A 19,604-nucleotide genomic window follows, 5' to 3' on the forward strand; every position below is an offset into this window, starting at 1 on the left:
TTTTCCGACTTCCGCGCGAGGACGCCCGCGCGACCTGGTGCACCGGCCACGGGGAGACGCCAATCGAGTTCAAAAAATACAAATTGTAGTTCGAAGGATGACTAATAAATGGGTTATAACATATTTGCCCTCCCTGAGTGTTTTATTGCTTAAAAAAATTAACGAAAATGCCTTACTTTTTGGACGTTCAAAGTGTACTACCCCCTTAAATAAACCATTCATTACAACAAAAAACGTTCACTCTTACATAACTCGCAGCGTTTGGTACGGTATGTCCACGCATCCTTCCAACCCTGAAGATTCACGAAATGCATCGCTGTTTAAATATATTTATTTAAACTCGAATCATTTCACAGAATCATCTTTCCGGCAAATGCAACGCAGTAGGCCTGGCCGTTTTGATGTTTGTGTCATATCAAGATCAACAATTGAACTGGCCTTAACTCGATTTTGTAAACAAACCTTGTAAGGCCATTTTCTCGCGAACCGAAGTCCGCAAAGGCAAACCAACATAATGAACAGGTAGGGGAAATTCTCCTCTACCCGGTTGTGGTTTAGGTTTGCGAATGAATGTTTCGGTTCGCGAGAAAATGGCCTTACAAGGTTTGTTTACAAAATGGAGTTAGGGCCATTTCAATTGTTGGTCTTGATATCTCAGATATGCTGCAAACATCAATGTTGACAAGAAAAATTAATAGGTGTTATCTAACCTAATTTTTTTTCCAGGATGCTTTCTCGTACTGGCTGCGTTTGTATTAGATTACACGCTATTTCAAAACTACCCAAATTTGGGTAGAATCCACCCAGATCGGTCAAAACTGAACCTACCCAAAAATGGGTAAACTGTGCTGGTAGCGAGAAGTTGACAAATGAACAACATCGTCATGAATCCGAGCGACTTTGTTCATTTGTCAACTTGTCACCCCTAACATAGTTTACCCATTTTTTGGTAGGTTCAGTTTTGACTGATCTGGGTAGATTCTACCCGAATTTGGGTAGTTTTGAAATAGCGTGTATAAATTTCTACACTCAAAAAATTTATCACATATGTAATGGAAAAAAAACCCATGTGAATTTCGCATAGCTTTCATGTGATCACATAATTGCAAATCTCACCATAAAATCACATGAAAATCTTGAGGTCGATGAAATCTATATGGAAAATCATATAGAATTCATGTGATCGTTATATGGAATTCAGATGATTATCATTCATTTTGTTATTGGACGAAAATAATGTGCATTTCCAATGGAAGCTACATGGAAACTATTTTCGGTGTAGTTTTAAAACTAATATTATGTCTGAAATTGGTGTAATATTGAGTAGTACTTACTTTATGGGGTGGCTTTCTCAGTCGATTTGTTTTTTACATTCGTTTCGTTTCGTTTCAATTAACAACAGGTCATGAAAAATCCACATGTACGCTTTTCACGATGCGTAAACGTTTTTAACGGGAAAACTATAGACATTCCAAAAATCCTTTCTACTAAAGGACTGAGAAAGCCACCCCATAAAGTAATTCCAATCAACCAGTCGAAACCACTGTGTGGGCTACACTGGGGTGTATCGGGCCCACACAACTACCATTAGCATTGAGTAGTATTTTCTACCAGATAAACGAGAAAGGTATGCTGGTAATTGTACTTTAGCAATTAATTACTAAGCCAACAACGACCCACTCGTCGATTTTAGATCTTAACTTTTCAGTTTCTACGCATGATTTTATCTTGCAATGTCTGGTCTGTGCAAAATATGCTAAGGCTTCTAAAGCGAGCGTGGTTGCTTCTGACAGACTAGAAGCGAAGACAACAAATCAAGAAGACTGGCAACTCTTCCATTTTCTCATACGAACGCTATGAGACAGGTACAATCGCGTCATCTGCCGCTCCAAGGTAAATGCTTCGAACGAATCTGATAGCAAAGATTCTTCTGAGGAAAGGATTGTGTATTTGCTCATTTTTCTATGCGTTGCTTCCACCTTCACTCAAGCGCAGCGCTATTGTATCTGTCGCTTGGATTCTGGCAAAGTTGCCAGTTTTCTTAATATGATGTGCTCGCTAGAAGCTAAATTTTGACAACCGTGGCTGAGTTCTGTTTGAAAATCGATCGATCGATAACACCGGGATTTTCGAATATGGAAAATAACCTTCGAAATGTCACTTTTAACCACGAGTTAAATTTAACTTGGCAATTGAGAAACAGCCTAAGTAGATATTGAACCTCTTATTCAAGTCAGAGGATCATGAAATATATTGAATTTCTGAAAATGTGAAAGACCCTTGAACCGTCTTCGATGTCCAAGATATTGGAAATTCGTCTATGTCCATTAAATAGCTTGTTAAAACATTGAAATAACCATTTTCCAATATAATATTGCTTCACAAATTATTAACGGTTGTGTATTTGATGATTTTCAACTTTAATTTCGATCACCAAGATCACTGTTGCGTTTTCATTCAAAGCTGATTGGTTATATGTCAATAGAAGAAATGCAGAATTGCTCATGTTTATAACTTTAACATCCCTCATTCCATTAGCTATTTTTTTTAGGCAACAATCTTGCGATCATAGGCTTTTTCCGCGATTTAACTTATCTATTCAACTGTTATCTTATCGGATGATGTTGGTGCAGAGAACAATTACTACTATATTTTAAAACTCAAGTCAGTGGTGGGTGGCTATACAGCGTGCAAAGAGCGTGTCTATAGTAATTCGGTGACGATGATATTTGATCGGGACGATATGAACAACATAATTAACGAAAAATAAATTCACTACCTAACATAACGAAAAGGAAACACACAAACACTTTTTATTTATTTGTCTAAAAACGTAACAACATAAGAAAACTGAAGGAAATTAATTAAACAGCGCTTCCATCCCGATTTGTTCTTTTGTTTGTTTAGCGCACTCATTGTTCATGGCTTGTGCTTTCAATCATTTGATACGGTGTAAGTTTTCAGTAACAGTGTGAAGCCAATCAATTTCCTTCCTGTACAGTTTGGATTTATTTACAGTTTTGTACAATTAGGTGCCGGTTTTGTGCTCAAATTGAAACTTACATTCACCGGAACGTTATTGTGTTCTCAAAATCGTGAAAAGTGCTTGTGGTAGTGTTTTCTAACTGGGATCAATATTGATTCGATCCTCTCTTTTGGCGATGTCTTTCAACGCTTGCATACTGTCCGTATGTTGAGTGAAGTCTACAATTTAGCTTTCAGGTTGTTTCAGAGACAAGGGCCAAGCTTTCGGGGGGCGGGTTTGTTTGTTTGTTGGATGATTTTCTTATCAATTAGGATCTGAACTTAAAAACTCAAAGGGAACTCAATCGAAATAATAACCGAGAGACACGACAGTCGATGCCTGACAAGAAACTATGCAAATGATAATAGATGATTGGTGTATGATGGATGGATGATTCGAACCGAAGATAGAATAAATACGATTAGTACGCGGCAGTAACGAAAAGAAGCTAGAATTTAGAATATCCTTTTTTTTGTTTAATTTATAAATGCCAGAATATTTTACTGTGAAACGAAAACTAAACAAGATTAGACGATCCAATGAGTATATAGTCGATAACGAGAACGAGATGGTAATAAAAAGCATGTTTAGAAAGGAAGCACTGTATCACTTACCTCCGGTGATGGTCAGAGTGGCAAATTCGTACTCTGCGACGGTGAAGCCGGCGTTGTTGTGGGCAGTTATTCGTAAATTGTACCAGGTACCCGGTTCCAGATCCAGCACAACAAAGTTGCCGCCGGGTTTGACATTGTTCGAAATTTGGTTCCAGTCAAGTTGATCTCTGGATAGGAAAACAAAAAGTTGCCAGTTTCAGATGGGAGAGACTTCAACGATACAGCGAAGATACGAACTTTTTCTTATTCTCAACAACAAAATGCGACATACGGCAGCCTCCGTCCTTCCATGCAGGCAAGTGCAGCGTGATCGAGTTGGACGAAGCATCGATGAATCGTGATTTATCTGGCAGGAGCGGTTTCGATCCCTTAGTTCGAGTGTTCAGGATGTCCGAGGTCTCGCCGGCTCCGATGGTGTTGTATGCAGTGGCGTACACCTGGTATCTCGATCCGCAGTAAAGATTTTCGATGGTGTATTTCGGGGCATCCAATGCAACATCGATAGTTTCCCAATCGCCGAACTCAGGCTTGTAGTGCAGAGTATATCCTTGTAGCGGAGCAGTGTCCGATTCATGAGGCTTTAGCTTGACGGCAAGCGAATCGGTGGTGGTAGCGGTGAGCGTTAGTTGAGGCGACTGTGGAGGAGCCACAATGATCAATCGGTGTGTAATGGAATCCTTGGCGATCGAGTTCTCAGCGGTACAAGTGTAGTCTCCAGCATCCTGACGGATGACGTCCTTGATGAAGAGGGAACCTTCCGGAAGCTGTCGGATGCGCTCATTGGGAACGAATTCTTGGCCCTTGATCTTCCACGTAATGTCGGGCGTTGGGGATCCCACGGCAATACACGGCAGTTTGGCATCTTCCTTGAAGGTAGCAGTGAAGCTATCGTCGAACGAGGCAATCTTCGCTGGAACTTTGTCACTTGGCATAGCCGAAAGCATCTTCGAGCGCTGACCTTCACCGATGTTAGTGCTTGCGGTAACCCAGAAATCGTACTGTTGGTTCTTCTCCAATCCCGAAGCTTCATAGCTCATCTGATAGGAAGGCACTTTGTGGCTCTTGGGTTCCTGATCTCCAATCTTGATGTAGACAGTATACTGAAGGATAACTCCATTCGGTTGGGATGGTGGCTGCCACGAAACAAGAATCGATCCTTCCGACATAACCAGAGCCTTAACTGCGGTGGGAGCTTCCGGGACGTCCTGTTCGGTTTGACAGTGAATCGGGGCACTACGAACGCCATCACCTCCGGAAGTAGTAGCCAGTACTTGCATAGTATAATTGGTGTACTTCTTCAGACCATGCAGAACCGTATCGCTGGAGGCAGTCTTCTTGTAGTCCTTGTTCTTATCGTCATTCCACAGATCACTTGGCGCGTAGACTACTTTGTATCCCTTGATTACACCATTGGCCGATTCTAGCGGAGGACTTACCCAGGAAACGCGGATAGTTTGCGAAGTTAGGGTTGTGCACATAGTATCACTTGGCGGTTGATCCGCGGTACCTTCGGCAGTGTATTGCTTTTCTTCTTCGCTCATCGGACCAGCTCCAACTTTGTTGAACGCTTGGATGACTATCGAATACTGAGTGTAGGTCTTCAAATTGTTGATCTCCAAACTGTGCTCCTTTCCTTCACCACCTTCCAAGGAGTAGTTCACCGTTTCGTAGATGTATGACGAATTTTGCGAAGTCTGCTTGAATCCTACGTAGTAGCCTAAAATGTCACCGTTCCATTCGGCACGTGGAGGAGCCTTCCAGCTAACTCGGAGCGTAGTTTGATTGATTGGTTCGACCTTAATCGCTTGTGGCTTACCAGACGGAGCTTCCTCGGCAGTGATGATCGTGACGACGTCCGACGAGTCGGAAACTCCAATTTCGTTTTCGGCAACAATTCGGATATTATAGGTTGTGGCCGGACTGAGCTTCTGCACCTGAGCTTCGTTGGTATGGCCAGGAACAATAACGCTGTGAAAAGATAGATTTTAGTATGGTCAATCTTAAGAAAAAAATAATCAAGATCTCTTACCGATCAACATCATTCTCCCAGGTTCCTCGCGATCGCTTGAATTCGATAATGTATCGCTTTAGTGGCGAGTTTCCATCGTAAGGCTTGGCCCAGCTCAGTTGCACTGTTCGGCCGGATTTGTCCAGCACCTTGAGGGCGTACGGCATTTCCGGAGCTTCCTGAATGATCATGTTAATACTGGAATCGTCACTTCCGAACGCATTGGTAGCCATACAGGTGAACAGAGCTGAATCGCTTCGTTCCGTACGCTTGATCGACAGGCTTGACATGACTCCATCCGGACGAATTTCCTCTCTTAAAAACCAAAAACGAAAATCAATTCTAATTCCATTCCCACCGATAAACACTCGAAACCTACCTAATGGTGTATCGGTTGTCCGATTTCGGGTCCAAGCGGATATTGTTCATGTTCCACAGAATACCGATGGGCTTCTCACCCTTAGCTTCACACTGCAGCACAGTTGGTTCACCTCGGCGAGCCGTTTGGTTGCGTAGTTTTTCGGTGAACTCTGGCGGAGCTTGAACGCTGATCAGAATCACTGCGCTGAGACCCGAGCCGATACCGTTGATCGCTTCGCACAGATAGTAGCCTTCGTTCGATTTCTGAATGTTGTTGATGAAAAGCGATCCCTCCTCAACACGGATGCTTGAATCGTTCGAGCGGAGATCCTTGTATTCCCCGGGGGTGTCACCTGTGGAGGTGATCAATGTTACAATGTATCTACCAATGTTACAATCTGTGAAGCACTTACCGATGGCCTTCTTCCAGCTAACCTGAGGCTTCGGGAACCCATCGGCTTTGCATTCGACCTTTGCGTTAGAGCCTTGTGCGAAAGCCTTGTCGGTTGGTTCGAGAATCCACCTTGGTGGAACTGTAGTTTTTATCAAGGGTGAACAGGTTGAGAGACGGCAGAAAAATGGGTCTAATTAGTACTCTGAGTCGATGGGATGTGAGCCCAACGAGAATGGTGTTACCTTTCGAGATGTTTTTGAAAGACTTGTTCACTGCGAAGATTCATACGGGATTGTATAAATTGTACTTACCGTAGATTTAATATGCTAACGCTGTTGTATGTTACACATTTGTTCCCTTTTTCAAAAGCAATATAAATATGATGAAACTTGCAAATCTCTGAGGGCGTATTAACTATCATTCGTAATCAAAACAATAAGTGTTTTCAGATAAAGTATTAAAATCAACGAGTTAGTCGAAATTGGCAAACCTAATTTAATCAACTATCAGTTACTCGTAGACAGACCAGCTCTACACACTTTGTTTGATATGCCGATTCGGCCTTAAGTTTTACTTAGATCTCAGTTGCTTAGGTTACTGAGTAAATGATTCGCTGAATCTCAACCAACCAAACCATTACTTTTGCTGAGATCTCAGTAAAACATATTGCCTAGCTGCTCGGCGGTAACGGAATTGCCGAGATTTGGCAAACCAAACTAAGTGTACACACTAATCCAGGCCTCCATCGTTCGGTAAATTTTGAACTACAGAACTGTTCGGTAAAAGTTTAAAAATCAGTGAAAAATCCAATTATTAGATAATTTATTCTGAACTTGTACAGAATTTGTTCAGTTTACCCCATTTATTGATGAAAAATAAAATTTATAAATTTTCTTGATTTCTCACGTGTAACGGTCATTTGAAAATTTTACCGACTTGTTCTGCTGTTCAAAAACCCGGTAAATTCCTACCGACTTCGGTGATCTGAATTAAGTGTGTATATATACTTAAACTCGGTAAAATCTCCAATAGCCGATTACCTCGGCATTTACTTTTGCTGATATCTCTGCAAAATATGTGTTTGTTAGCTGAGATCTCAGCAAAATTTTATGTGTTAGCTGAGTCTCTGCAATTGTTTTACCGAATCTCAGCAAAATAAATTGCAGAACTACTCGGCTGTTGGAATCTCGGTGAAAAAATTTAAGTGTGTAGGCTGAAAATTTCCAAAATAAAGAAAGCAATACATATCAGTTATCGTATCATGTTAAACGATATTACGATGATGATAATCCTGACTTTTGCAAAGCCATTTTATGTTAAATGATGATGATGATGATGATGATGGTCACATATAGTTTTGATTTCCCCTGCTCGGCATTTTTTACCGAGATCTACACAACCGAGGGCACGGGGATACATTCTACTGAGGCTCTGAACCATTTGGTGAATTATTTTAACTTTTGGTTAAAATTTGACAGATGGAAAGTTATCGATTAACCCTGCTATCCGAGCGTGGTTACTTCTGACAGACAAGAAGTTAAATTTTGACAACTGTGGCTCGAAAACCGGTCGATCAACAGCACGGGGATTTTCGAACATAGAAAATAACTTTCGAAATGTCACTTTTAACCACGAGTTAAATTTAACTCGTGGTTAAAAGTGACATTTCGAAAGTTATTCTCAATGTTCGAAAATCCCTGTGCTAACGATCGATCGGTTTTCAAGAAGAACTCAACCACGATTGTCATAATTTAACTTCTTGTGTGTCAGAAATAACCACGCTTGGATAGCAGGGTTAATCGATAACTTTCCATCTGTCAAATTTTAACCAAAAGTTAAAAAATCCACCAAATGGTTCAGAGCCTAAGATCTCAGCAAAAGTGACATTTCGTTGTAACGATCTTAGTAAAATGTGTTAACCGGGGAGCTTGGCTGTGGAAATTTCGGCAAAATATTTAGTGTGACGGTGATAGATCATCTAGGGTGTAGCACTACTTCGCCATAAGGGACTAATTTCCGTCATTCACTTCAAAAACAATGAAGACAATCAGCTACATCCAACATGTATGCATCAAATCCTTTACTCACGAGTTAAATAAGACTGGTGTATATTAAATTCTACGGGGATGTCGAATCACCGATTTAAGGGGGTATGCCGAACTGAAATGAAGTATGACGAAGTAGTGCCGCATCGTATTGCAGCATGACATGCGTAAATAACAGTTGATCAACATTTGATTACTGGTTATACCTACTCATCAAAATAAGGTGCGAAGGGCGTAAAAACGAATCTCCTTATGGAGCCAGAAAACAAATTCAAGAGCCACATTTGAAAAGGGCATACAAGATTCCACTGTCATTGCGCTTGACCCTTAATAATCACCGCAATAACATATGACAAAATTACCAAAACACATGAAAATGGCCGTAGTAAACTCCAAAATTGTCCTAGAAGCATCAAAATGGCCCTACTACAATTAAACTAGAATCGACCAAATGTTCCTCAAAACTTCAAAAGGTTCCTAAAATCACCGAAATGGTTTAAACTAAAATTACCTTCTAAAGACATAAAAGAGCAGTTCCAAGATAAACCACAAAAAAAAATGGCTCAACCTTCTCCGATTTGCATGAAACTATGCGTAATTATTTGTTCTGGGCAATCATTCACATTGTTGCTAAAACACGGCAATTTTGGATCTTGTAATTTTTAATCCTAGGATTAGAAGCAATGCTAAATTCTAGAGTGTGGGGCATTCCGAAATTCAAGTCAGCATTTGGGATGAAATTAAAATGGTGGATTTCAACCCAAGATGGCTTCCACAAATCCAAGAAGGCGGACCAAAATCAAACATGGCGGCCTCCGGACAGCGAATATGCATCTAAATCCATGCAATATGGGTATCTACGGAATGGGTTTGATGAGTATAAGCGGAAAATCAACATTCGCCACCATTTTGGAATTCAAGATGGCGGACCAAAATCCAATATGGCGGCATCTAAACAGCGGTTATGCTTCTAAGCCAATAAAATTTGAGTATCTACGGAATGGGCTCGATGTTTATAAGCGGAAAATCAACATTCGCCACTATTTTGGAATTCAAGATGGCGGACCGAAATTCAATATGGCGGCCTCTTAACAGCGTATATGCATCTAAGCCCATGCAATATGGCGGTATTACAGTCAAAGTAAGAAATTGACATCCGCCGCAATTTTGGAATCCAATATGGTGGACCAAAATCCAATATGGCGGCCTCTGAACACCGTATATGCATATAAACTCATGCAATATAGGTATCTACGAAATGGGCTCGATGAGTAGAAGTGGAAAATTTACATCCGCTGCCATTTTGGAATTCAAGATGGCGGATCAAAATCCAATATGGCAGCCTACGGACGGCGGATGTCGATTTTCCACTTGTACTCATCAAGCCCATTCCGTAGATACCTATATTGCATGGGTTTAGATGCATATACGCTGTCCAGAGGCCGCCATATTGGGTTTTGGTCCACCATATTGGATTTCAAAACGGCGGCGGATGTCAGTTTCTTACTTTGACTGTAATACCAAGGTATTGATTTTTCGGTAGGTGATTTTTTTTTCCTCAAAATCAGCTAAGGTTAAAATCAGCCTTAATTTTCTGCTTTGTGATTTTGCTACTCTCAAGATCAGCAGTGATTTTCAGCCGTTCCTGACTTCGGATTTTTGGATATTTCCCAGCGCTATGAGATATTTAAGATTTTATTTACTTTTTTAATTTTTACTCAAAATCACTTAAAAAATCCGTGTATATTTTTCGTAGAAATACTTAATTTTTCTCTATAACTTTGTCTCATTTTGATCATAAGTGGCGAAAAATGTCAGACGCTATTTAAAAAAAATACCAAACCCAAAATAGCTGAATTTTAGAATATGAATGATTGCCCACAACAAACAGTTAAGGGCCACCAGAATTATTTCTGGATCTTACACGTTGTAGCAAAGTGAATCTAAATCTATTATCTTACAGTCTTATGCAAAGTTTCATGGAAATCGAAAACGGTGCTAAAAATGACTTCAAATCGCCAAAATAACTGTACCAAAGCTAAAATACAGCCATTCCTTAGCAAAACAAAATAGTAGTTCTCAGAATTTTGTAAAAATTGGTAGTTTTGTTGTTTTTTTATTTTGTCATTAGAAAGACCATTTCCATGTTAGGGTGGTCCAAAACTTCGATTTTTTTTTCAAAAATTACTTTTTTTTTAAATTTATAACTTTTGAACCACTAAGCTTCAAAGATCAAAATATGAAATGAAAAGAAATATATATAAAGATATAGGGGAAATCACTCTAATGTTGGCCTATGGATCTAAGATTGGGCCCATCGCTAAAAATCTTCTATTTATCAATTTAATATAGATGGGATTTTGTTTTGAAAAACATGGATTGTATATATTTTTATGGTTTGTAGACAGAGGGCGCAATATGTTTTAATATGTTTGCTTGAGAATATAGGTTTTTTTTTCGTTTTTGAGTTATCTTTTTTTCACTCAATACTCCTATGTGAATAGACTACCATGTGTCTTCATTGATTTATAGCGACTGTAACATGGTCACGACTTTGTTCTACGATGTTAACCAATTCTGTAAAGTCTATTGTGTCCATTTAAGAAAAGTTTGCATTTTTGGTAATTAAAAACTTACCATAAACATAAGTTTAAAAATATTAAAAAATTAATTTTATTGTTATTGAAATATTTAATAGTTCTCTTTATTTTAGGCGATACATATTTTTCAGTGTGTACATTTTTCTTAAAAGGCAAACCAGTTTCCTACGGATTTGTCTCAGTCGTCCTTCCGATTAGTTGAGGCGTTTTTGTGCTTAAGATTATTTTACAGATTTCTGTAAAATTTTACCGAAATCTCAGCAGCTGAACGTTCGGTAAACAATTCAACTGTTTTCCTCTAATTATTTACAGATATCTGTGAAAAATTCACAGATATTTGTGAAAAATTACAGGAAATCTGCGAAACTGATTACCAAACGTTCAACTGTTGAGATTTCGATAAAATTTTACAGATTTCTGTAAAGTTAGCATTTTTGATAAGCTATTAAATAATATAAGCTTTGAAGTTTGAAAATGCAGTTTTTTTTTTTTTTTTTTAGACGAAAATATGTTATTTTTTAGAGTGTATTTTTTCCGAAACGGCAACCAGTTTCCTACAACTTTGTCCCAGACGGCGTCTCGATTAGATGAGCCTTTTTCGTGCTATGATTTATTCAAACATATCGAATACGTCATTTGAAAAATAAGGCAAGAGTCAAACTTGGTTCATTGCCTCTAGCGAACAATTCAAGCTGAACATTGCATAAGGTCCTAAGTAACATTGACAGATTCTCTTCGTCGACTTTCGCTTTACATCACCACGGCCATATAAAGACATTCTCGGATATTTTCAGCTCACAGATCGATAAAAATACGCTTTTATCTAGCATCAAATACGATAAACACAGCAAGAAACAGTTATCTGCTCAAGTTATTAACGAAAGAGAAATCGATCAATGTTACTTAGGACCTAATGCAATGTTCAGCTTGAATTGGGTTCTTTAAAGGTATTGAGGTAAATGCATATTCGTAATTGAAACGCGGTAGGATTTATGTAGAAATCACTGATATTATTGATATTTTCTGATCGATAAATCGTAAATGGGCGATTACTACGAAGTAGCGCTCTACCCTATCTGCATTCAAAGAGAAGCAAAGATTAACAATATATCCCACTAATCAATGGGTACACTACCTTTATTTGATCGCATTGCCATCTAGTGAAAGCACATTGAAACTATTGAGAGTCCCTCGCCAGCTTCATAACCAGGGCTCAATAACTGACAGGTGTCAGCATGACAGATTCCAGCGCGGACGTTGATGATCAGCCGAGGGAGGAGGACGATATCATCCTCAATGTCATCATCATTATATTGCGATAGCAAGATTCCTCGCAACGGCGCCGGTGGTGTAGTGGTAAGCGTGATTGCCTCTCACCCCAGCAGGCCTGGGTTCAATCCCAGTCGGCGCCGCCGGGATGTTCTGAGGCATAACATCTCTGATCACGCCTTCCTTCGGATGGGAAGTAAAGCCGTTGGTCCCCGGTTCATGAGTTGATGGGTCGATAGGTAGGGTCCAGGTGTGGGAGCTGCCTTCCTGGCACGTCGGTAGCATTGGTGCTCAGCACGGAAAACAAGATCGACGGAAAAAACAAACCAAAGGAAAAGAAAAAAACTGCATTAGGTCCTAAGTAACATTGACAGATGCTCTTCGTCGACTTTCTCTTTGTATCCCCACGGCCACGTTAAGACATTTCCAGGTATCCTAAGTACACAGATCGATGAAAGAAGCTTTTATCTAGCATCTTATACGACAAACACAACATGAAACGGTTATGTGCTCAAGTTATTAACAAAAGAGAAAGTCGACTAAGAGAATCGATCAATGTTACTTAGGACTTAATGCAATGTTCAGCTTGATTAGACACGAACCAACTCATAAATTTTGTACGCGTGTTCGTAGCTAGGGTAAATAATTTCCGCGAACACGGCGGTAGATGTCAGTTTTGTGCTTTGATCATAAATTGCTTTGTAATTTGTAGGATCATTCATGTCGGTTTGTCGGTGGTTCAACCATAGAGGTAACTCTAAGACTAGGAGGTCCCGAAATAACGTGCTCAACTTTTTGGCTCAGCTCTGGTACTCTCTTCGGTCCCAAGCTAATCGATTCACCCCTCGAAACATAGGAAAAACCAATAACCTCTCATTTTATCTGTCAAACTTTCATAGCGAATCAAAACAAACATTGCGTAGTACTAGAATTTCGACTAGAATGGGATACGTTAATCGTTTGCTTGGGACCAATAGGCTAGTCAAGTGGTGAGCCAATTTAAAATCGTTAGTTTCGTATTGATTGTTGGTTCAACGGTGTCTCGTCGGCACAAACCGTTTGGCGCTGTTATCTGTCTCTATAAATTCAAAAGAATGAAGCGGACCTGGATAAAGTCTATAGCCCTGCGTTTGGGAAAACGTAGGAGAAGATGCATAAATAACGTACTATTTTAGAGTGATTCATCAAACGTTTATCGTTTGTTTACGTTTCTTTCTGGTCCCCGTCAAATGCTACGTCATTTATGCATCTTCCCTAGAATCACCGTACACAAATACACAAACCTCTCTGGGCAATTTTTTAAAGTTTTTGATAATGGCTTCTTTGCTAGCAAATCCTTGCCGAATTTTTAACGTTAAGCTGTAGATGGCAAGATTGTTTCTCTCAGCGCTTGTATAAGAAAGCGTCAGAGTGACCGATCTTCTTGATATGTGGTCTTCGATATTACACTAAGCATGCTGTATGATTAAAAATATTTATATATTTTTTTTTATAATGCTACCCCGTTGGTACAGTAATTAACAACATTATTATTATTATTGAAAAAATATTCAGACACTGAAAGTTACAAATATAGGAAGCATTAATTTTTACAGTACGCAATTCTTAGTTTTTTTTTCGTACGGTTGCTAGTGAAAATATGGACAACTGCGATTTGCACTTTGTAAATTTTAGAAAATATGATTCGCAGAAATATTAATAGAATACCTTTTCCAGCATTTTCAAGCCAAATGGCGAATGGATCTAATGCGAACTTCAACGATTTACATAATTGTATGTTATGACCAATCATTTACATTCTTGATAAAATTAAGTAATTTTGAATCTTGAAAAAAAAATCAAAATGGCGTATTCAAATTTTTTAACAAATTATAACTCGTCAATTCCAATCGAAATTATGTCAGAAACAAAGTTGGAGGAAAACAAAATATTCCAATCAAAAAATATATATGTATACGGAATAAAATTCAAACAATTTTCAAAAGTAAAAATCAAAAAAAAAGTGTTTAAAACTTGAATAACATAAAATGAACCACTTCAGTATTTCGTGAACATTTTTAATTCAAAAGCTTTTAAAAAATACTACCTTTTGTAAAAAAAATTCAATTTGGACACTTTCAAATTAACAAAAATCCTAAAACAACAACTTTTGGATAAATTTTTGAACTTTTTGTATTAACAGTTTTTTGGGAAATTTAGCACATTTTCAGTCTTTCAAAATACTTTTTGGGTAAATTTTTACAAAAAAAATGTTTAGTTTTTTAAAAATTTGTTTTGCAAGGATTTTTGTAAATTTTTAAATGTCCAACTTTAAATTTTCACAGAAGATATCATTTTTCAAAAGGGTACTTTTTTTTGTCATTTTTGATTTTGTTTTTTTCCTTAAAATAATTTTTTTTACGGTGTATATTTTTTTCCTTAAAATTAATATTTTTGATGAATATTTTATTCCCTTTGGACATAACGTTTTCGAGTTACGATTTGTTGAAAAATCTCGAAAACGCCATCTGCGAAATTCAAAATGGCCGGACTTTGGCAAAAACGTGAATGATGCAAAGTTTCATGCAAATGAGAAAAGGTCGAGTCTGAAATTATTTTTTTGCTTTTTGCCTGTAAATGCTCGAACCTCATGTAAAACTCAAAAACAATCTTAGCTGAAAATTTTCTAAACAAAATTAGTTAAAAATTGTTATACAGTACTGAATCGATTTATCAATAGCAACAAACGCTGCATAGAGTGCAGACTTTTCTTTTAAATGTACCGTAAGACGGGGTGACATTGGGCCAAAATTGAAAAATGTTTATTGACGAAAATACCTTGAATATACAGAGAATGATGACTAGAATATATTCCTTCAACTTATGGAGTAAAGTGTAGATAACATTAATCAGTTGTTTTATTTAAATAGTGCTGTAAAGCTATATACCCTATAGTAGCAAAAACACGTTTTTAAAAAATGTCCACAGGCAAACAAAAGTTTAAACACACTTTTATGTGGATAGATGAGCTTTTGACGCGCTCTTTAGCCATACTATACATACGAAACACATTGTGATCATTACCAAGTGTACTTTTAATAGCTACGTTACATTTACATATTTTAAGATATTTTAATCAAATTTAGGATTTGGTCCAATGTCATAAGGTTTACATTGGTCTATTTTTTAATTTAATTTTAGTAAAATGAGATATCAATTTCAATCAACCATTTCCATGACAGTCGTGAATATATCATATTCACGACTATAAATGCTGAAATGTGAATGCTGTAACATTTTGATTTTTTGGCCCATTTTCACCCCCACTGACGATAAATATATTAAATCCTGTAAAATGATAAGTACAGTCGACTCTTGATATGCAGTTCCAGAGAGTTGACTGTATTTTTATGCATAATTATATCCAATTAAAACGTGTCCAGAAATCGATTCAGCAAGGACAGTAATGCCTCATTTTTTGAGTTTTCATCTGTATTTTGAGTTTCAAAAATCTTTTTCATTTGTAACAGCTAAAAATTTAATAAAATGTATACCGTGGACCCCCGCTAATCTGAACCACACTTCATGCATATTAATGGGGTTCATTTTTAATTTGCACTTCTAGTAACCCTATCAACATCAAAAATGCAAATTTCTGGTAGCCTTATTTGCTGTTTTGTTTTGATTCTGCGTTCCATTTCGCATCGTTCCAGTTCGCTTTTCCTCCTTTTCCATATGTTGAATGACGTTTGAGCAATTTTTAGATTGCCCGGCATGCAGATTAGGGGGGTTCAAATTAAAAAGTGTTCAGATTACCGGGGCATTTCTTTTTCAACAATCGTTATCTATACTATAGACCTCTGCATTCAAAATTTGCAAAAAGTCTGTATTATGGCAGATAAACCTGAATATGTAGTATGGCCACGGTTCCAAACCGAGAGAAAAATTCCTGCGAAAAAAAAAACAATCCACAAATAAAAAATAACACCTTTTATAATACCGAAGTAACGAGTGAACAGTCTTTCAAAAATCATCCCTTACAAAAACAAACATTGGTAACACCATTACAGTCGTTTCCGACTGATCATGCAGAAGGCCCACATCGCTGTAAAATGAGCATTGCACACGCACACACGTATATAGGTAGCAGTTAATAACGGGGACAACTCAAAAATTGGGGAAAATATGGATATTAGCATGCACTACGGAGTGATCCTGTTTGGAATAAACACAATTCCGGAGTAGATATGCGAATTATTTTATTCCAAGCTAGGCGGCACCACTTTTCTACAAACTCAAAACGATTGGAAGTGGGATGGGAACAGGGGAAAGAAGAAGAGCCCCGAATTGACGACCTGCGCTAAGACCTTCCGGCGAAGTGAAGTGCTTTCTCTAGGTTCAGGATTGATTGGGATTCGGTGAAAGGAGGTCGAAAGCACTGTTCTGCACAAGGTGGACGTTTAACAGCGAATTAAAGGAAGCTCCCTGCACTTGAAACCCTTCGAAAGCCGTTATAAGCACTTGCACAAATTTACGCATTGGAAACTTCTGGAAGGATTCGGATTGATTTAGAAAACCCCTAACGGTGTAATGTAACACCCACCCTTAACAACCAGCTGACTGGTGAACTCGGATACCCCAGCACGATTCTTGGCCACGCAGGTGTAATTTCCCGCATCGGAGATTGTCACCAGCCGGATGGACAGTATCGATGAGTATTCGTCCAATCTTCTGATGTTGGAGCTGTCGAACTTGTGACCATCCTTTAACCAGTAGATGTCCAACGGCGAATCGCCGGTAGTTACCGTACACATGGTCTTCGCTGAACCTCCACTGTTGAATCCATGAGCGCTAAACGAAAAGGGTTCTATTTCGGGAAGTTCTGGAATGAATTTCGTTGGGAGAAGGGGAAGGGAATGTGAGCTTAGGTGATGCAGATGCAGGAAAGGAACCACATGCAAATAGTGTAAGGAATGTTGTGACAAACCCTTCACCGCCAATTCAGTAGTGGCCGATACGGTATCGGCGTGGTTGGCAGTTTGACAAGAGTAGTTCCCGGCGTGGTATCCCTGGACGGATTCAATACTTAAGGTACTACCACGTTTGCGCATTTCAATGCGGACTCCTTTTGTATTACGTTTCTCAATGACATTACCGTTGAAAACCCACTTGAAAGTAACGGGTAGATCACCATGAATTACCGTACAAATTACTTGGAAGAATTCGTCCACAAAGGTTGGATTGTCTCCGGTGTTGAGCAAGGAAATCTTCGGAGGGACTGCGGAATGATTGAATCAAGGGATGGGAAAATAGTTGCTTAGTAACAAAGTTGACCCTAATCTAGATACCGTTAACTATAAGTTCTTCGGTGAGTTCGACTATGCCAGCCGTGTTGGATGCTCGACAGGTATAGTTCCCTGCGTGGCTCCAGTTGATCCCGTCGATGCTCAAAGCTTTCGCTCGCTTGCCAAACTCCATTGTAGTAAGTCCAGTCAGGCTGTCGATAGCGCTTATCACGTTCCCGTTCAGCAGCCACTCAATTCGGATGGGGTAATCTCCGGAGATGACACTACACTGTATCGAAGCCGAGTCTCCATAGTTCATCGGGTCAACACCGAAGCTGAACGGAAGAATCTTGGGAGGAACTGAGGTTCGAGGATTGTTAGGAAGTATCTTAAATCACACGACTATGCTTACTTAAACTAAGAACGAACCGTTAACGATCAATTCATCGGAATGGGAAGCAGAGCTTGCACGATTTGTAGCTTTACAGGTATAGTTTCCTGCGTATCGCTCGTCTACGCTGTCAATGGCCAAGGCCTTAGTTCTTTTACCAAAATCTGCAATGTTTACATTATCGGCGAAATTGGTTTGGGAAATCGGAACACCGTTGAAGAACCACTCGATCATTATGGGCATGTCACCGGAGATGACGCTGCATTGGACCGAAGCAGAATCACCATAGTTCAAAGCTTCCTCACCGAACATGAAGGGTGCAATCTTCGGAGGGGCTGGATATGGAGGGAAATGAAGAAACACAAGCAATAACAGAAAGTCAACAGATACCGATCACCACTAATTCAGCAGTATAGTTCGTGAACCCAGCCGGGTTAGATGCCCGGCATGTGTAGTTTCCTGCGTAGTGTTCGTTGATTCCGTCGATGGAAAGCGATTTGGTACGTTTGTTCACTGTGGTAACGCTGACGCGGTCCAATGTATGCTGGATTTCAATAATCGAACCTCCGTTGAGGAACCATTCGATCATGATGGGAAAATCACCGGACGTTATACCGCAGTTGATAGATACGGACTCTTCGTAGTTCAGGGGTTCGTCACCGAAGGTGAATGGTTTGATTTTAGGAGGGACTGGGGATCAAATGAAAATTAAAACACGAACCATTAACGAAAAGTTCCGCAGAGTGTGAGGCCGTTTCAGCTTGATTCGTAGCATGACAGGTGTAGTTGCCGACGTGTCGCTCGCTGACTCCGTCAATCTGGAGTGCTTTGGCCTTCTTTCCCAGGTATGGCTGATTGATGTTGTAGAAAGGGTCTAGATCATCGATTGGCACCCCATTTAGATACCAGCTTATGCTAATGGGGAAGTCACCCGATGTAATGCTACAATAGATGAGAACGGAGTCTCCGTAGTTGAGCGGTTCATCTCCGAACGTGAAAGGGGCAATCTTGGGTGGGACTAGGGAGGAAACAAAAAGCAAATAGCAAACGATCAACACACCATTTACAAATAGTTCGGCGGTGTGGGATGCCGTCTCGGCGTGATTCGTAGCCTGACAGGTATAGTTGCCAACGTGTCGTTCGTTTACTCCATCCATCGAGAGGGCTTTAGCTTTCTTTCCAAAATTGGCTTGATTAATGTTGTAGAAGGGGTCCAGATCATCGATGGATACCCCGTTCAAAAACCAATGTATCTTGATAGGGAAGTCACCGGAAGTGATGCTACAGTAGATGAGAGCAGAATCTCCGTAATTGAGTGGCTCTTCCCCGAACGTAAAAGGAGCAATCTTGGGAGGAACTGGAAGGAAAGGATTAAAACTGGTAGATTCACACAGCATTACCGTTGACGATCAATTCAGCCGAGTGGTAGGCACTATCCGCTACGTTCGATGCTTTACAGGTGTAGTTTCCTGCGTATCGACCGTCTACGTCATCGATCGACAGTACCTTGGATCGGCGTCCAACGTTTGCGATGTTGATTTTATCCATTTCGGATACCTGTTTGATCGGAATACCATTGAACAGCCATTCAATGAATACTGGCATGTCACCCGAAAATACACTACAGTACACGG

At 39.4% G+C, this 19,604-nt stretch overlaps 1 protein-coding gene across 2 annotated transcripts in view; it reads right to left on the reverse strand.

The window, feature by feature from the left end:
- The window catches only part of Dscam1 (Down syndrome cell adhesion molecule 1), a 199,238-nt gene that overhangs the window by 47,154 nt on the left and 132,480 nt on the right, over nt 1–19,604 (reverse strand). For both annotated transcript variants that reach the window (XM_065231435.1, XM_065231436.1), the window contains 5 exons: nt 6,421–6,540; nt 6,027–6,360; nt 5,669–5,962; nt 3,877–5,607; nt 3,640–3,806 (listed from right to left, as the gene is read on the reverse strand). In XM_065231435.1, coding sequence (XP_065087507.1) covers nt 3,640–3,806; nt 3,877–5,607; nt 5,669–5,962; nt 6,027–6,360; nt 6,421–6,540 — 2,646 coding nt within the window. The remainder of the gene's footprint in view (nt 1–3,639; nt 3,807–3,876; nt 5,608–5,668; nt 5,963–6,026; nt 6,361–6,420; nt 6,541–19,604) is intronic.

This window comes from Ochlerotatus camptorhynchus, unplaced genomic scaffold, assembly GCF_037179485.1.
Source record: "Ochlerotatus camptorhynchus isolate MF236.1 unplaced genomic scaffold, CSIRO-AGI_Acam_v1.1 ptg000357l, whole genome shotgun sequence".
In the NCBI taxonomy this organism is placed as follows: Eukaryota; Metazoa; Arthropoda; class Insecta; order Diptera; family Culicidae; genus Ochlerotatus; species Ochlerotatus camptorhynchus.